Source organism: Pygocentrus nattereri, chromosome 8 (genome assembly GCF_015220715.1).
Source record: "Pygocentrus nattereri isolate fPygNat1 chromosome 8, fPygNat1.pri, whole genome shotgun sequence".
NCBI classification, from domain to species: Eukaryota; Metazoa; Chordata; class Actinopteri; order Characiformes; family Serrasalmidae; genus Pygocentrus; species Pygocentrus nattereri.
This window is the reverse complement of record NC_051218.1, coordinates 36,679,200-36,682,402: the sequence shown is the minus strand read 5'-3', so window position 1 is coordinate 36,682,402 and position 3,203 is coordinate 36,679,200. Positions and strand designations below refer to the sequence as shown.

The following is a 3,203-nucleotide window of genomic DNA, read 5'->3' as shown; positions in this document are numbered from 1 at the left end:
CATCTGTCTTTTATATTAGTACTGAATTACTGTCAGTATATTTCATAAACCTTATCATAATGATGAGCAGCAACATGATAGCGAGTTTGGTTTAGTGGTTTTAATTCTCATGTTGATAAATGCCTGGCTGGTGAAATTTGCCTGGTACTGGACCTTTTTTATTTATTAATGGCATTATGTTTAATACCATATTATGTATTAAATATTTTATCTCAGGTTTTCTAGTTTTTGGCTTTGCCATCTATACAAGGTGACATTACAATATTTATTAAGTAAAATATGAGTTATTTAATTATTAAGCACTTAATGAAGATTTAAATAAATAAAATAGAACAAATTGAAAACAACATCAATTGCAATCTAAGGCCAACCCTTATTCAAACAAAGGGAGACTTAATAAAAGAAAATGGCCATATGTTCTTTTGCAATATATGAGAAATACATTGTCTACAAGGATGGAAGTAGTTGAAGGGAAGTAAATCTCTAACAGCACAACTGAAAACCTTCACAGGCAGATATTCTGAGCTGCTCATATATGACGGCTTCTCTATAGAGAGCTTATGACAGCTGCTGTTATATATAAGACTATGACAACCAAAACTATTGATAAGACCTCAAACAGAGCCCAGAGTACTTTTTATGGCCAAACAGATCAAGTCAAGCAGACAGAAAGACCCATGTGACTTTTACCAGCCAATGAGCTTCAGTATAAGACCCCAGGCTAATGCAGTTTGGTGCTTTGGTTCCATTCTTGCCTACATATTTGCCTTCAGGTTATAGCTGTTGCTTTTTCAATGATGGCTCAAGCTGCGATTATCATCTTACTTCTCTACAAGATATGTAAGTTTCATGAAGTTCAACAATAAAAAATATCTTTGTATTTATTATTGTTAATTCTGCTTGTTTTAAAATTAATCCAGATTTTTTTAATTGACTGAAAGTAAACTTTGTTTTACAGACTCTGTTCCAGCAGTGAGAAATTCAGAGCCAGTAGTCATCTCAGCTGAGCCTGGTAAAGAGGTCACTATCACCTGCACATTTGTAGATGACTCTAGTGCAGATGTTAGGATTTGGTACAAACAAAGACTGGAGCACATTCCACTGGAAGTGGGATCAAAGTGTAAAGATAAGGACCCAGTAATGTCACCACGTTTCAAACAAACAAGATTTAAAATAGACAGAATAGTGAATGGCATTTCTCTCAGGATTAAAAATGTTACTAAAGAAGATGAAGGAATGTACTTCTGTGGGCTGAGCAGACAGAAAGAGATGAACTTTTCTACTGCTACATTCTTGGCTGTAACAGGTGATATAATAGATTTATTGTAGTCAGTGTTGCTTTTATGTAAAATGTCTTTTTTAATAAGTCATATTAATGCTTTGAGAATATTTGAAATCATATGAAGCCAGTATTAACTACATTGTTGGCATTGATAGTAGAAAATTTCTACACTGTCTTTATTATGTTTTCTAGGACAGTCAGACATATCAGTGCTCCAAACTCCAGTAAGGGGGTCAGTTTCTCCAGGAGAGCCGGTCACTCTGCAGTGCACGGTCATCTCTGAGATCAGAGCAGCAGATCTCCGAGTGCTCTGGTTCAGAGCTGCTGCAGGACAATCCTTTCCTGAAATCATTTACACTCATCAGAACAGCAGCAGCCGTCAGTGTGAGATCAGTTCTTCTACAACCTGCTCTCTGTATGAGTTCTCTAAGAACATCCTCGACCAGCACCACACTGGAACTTACTACTGCGCTGTGGCTGCTTGTGGGAAGATCATTTTTGGGAATGGAGCATCAGTAGAACTGAGTAAGTGTTTTTTTTTTTTTTTAAGTTTTTGTACATTTCTTTTGAGAACTGAGCTTAGAGGTCAGTTTAAGTTCAATTTGCTATGCTGCTCTTCACCACTCTACTGTGGTGCAGTACCAGCATCTACAGAGGTTTGATTAATAACCAGCACGCATAACCACAGCGTTTAAAATCCCACCAATAAAATGATAAATATTCTATTTTAGAAATCGTCATGTGGCAGAATATTATGGCAAAATTGGTTCTACCTCCAAATATAACATTAGCAGTAAGCCGAAATAGGCATTTATGCCAGACTATGTGGAATGCTTAAATACCATAAACCGTCAGTTCCTTATGATCATCATCATCCACAGCATCCTTAGCTAAGGGGGATTTCAATAATTATGTTAGCACTTTGCTAGCCCAGAAAGAGTCCTTTCTTTTAGGGAAGCTTTCAAGGCTGAAAATGTCCTCAGCCACTAAGGCAGAACATTTTTCCAGCATTTGAACACCACCAGTCCAGGCACCCCTAAGGTACAACGCAGCGTCATCCAAGTGGGCAGCCCAGGCAGCCATGTAGCTGTGGTGTAATGTCATTTAGGCAGCCGGCCCAAGAGGCCTCATAGTTGGTCAAATTATGTTTCGTCCACAAAACATGCCATCTGTCCAGATGTGTTCAAACTTTTTTTTCATATGTCTTCAGCTATGAAGTATTATAGTGGGTAACATTACAGCCAGGGGTTTAAATCCCTGTTTGAGGAGTTGAGCTGGTATTTATGGCTGCTTTAGGAAACTCCAACACTTCTATGAATGTAAATATACAGTAGTGTCGTATTTTAATATCTTTCAGCCTCTCCTGTGGATCCCACTGTGTTCTATCTGGGAGCAGCTTTGGGAATCTGTGTGATTGTGATCTGTGTTCAAGCCATTCAAAACCGCAGCGGTGAGTGTAGCTGTCGTATATGGTGTTATTATACTTTGTAAATAATGACTGATTAATGCATTTTAAACTGATCTTTTACAATAATGCCTTAAATTGCAAGATTTAGGAAATATTAACATACAGAATACATGTAAAGTCCTTTTTTAAAAACCATTAATGGAATAACAGTATTGAATGTCTGACTGTCTAACTGAACCTGCAGTTTTTATGTTCTCTTGCTTTTATTTTTTGTATGCTTGCTTTTATTTGCCTTTCTAGATGTGACATGAAAATATGAATACAGAAGTATGAATAAATAAAGGATATTATTATTATTAGTGTGCTTCATTCAGTAGTATCTTCTTATGTTTTCTTCCTGAGAAAAGTCCTAAGATAAAGTTTCAAATAAGAAAACATTAATGACTGTCAGAATCTTGAGGGTTTTAAGAAGAAATTTCATCTTAAGATTGCTTAGTGAATGAGGCCCATTAT

General features: G+C 36.5%; 1 protein-coding gene across 1 annotated transcript; it reads left to right on the top strand.

Annotated features, from left to right (window-relative positions):
- Nucleotides 1-797: 797 nt before the first annotated feature.
- LOC119263833 lies at nt 798-3,001 on the top strand. The gene is made up of 5 exons (XM_037540370.1): nt 798-840; nt 959-1,306; nt 1,475-1,807; nt 2,640-2,732; nt 2,991-3,001. Exons 1-5 carry the CDS (start codon nt 798-800, stop codon nt 2,999-3,001), a joined length of 828 nt encoding a protein of 275 aa, XP_037396267.1.
- The last annotated feature ends 202 nt before the right edge of the window (nt 3,002-3,203 follow it).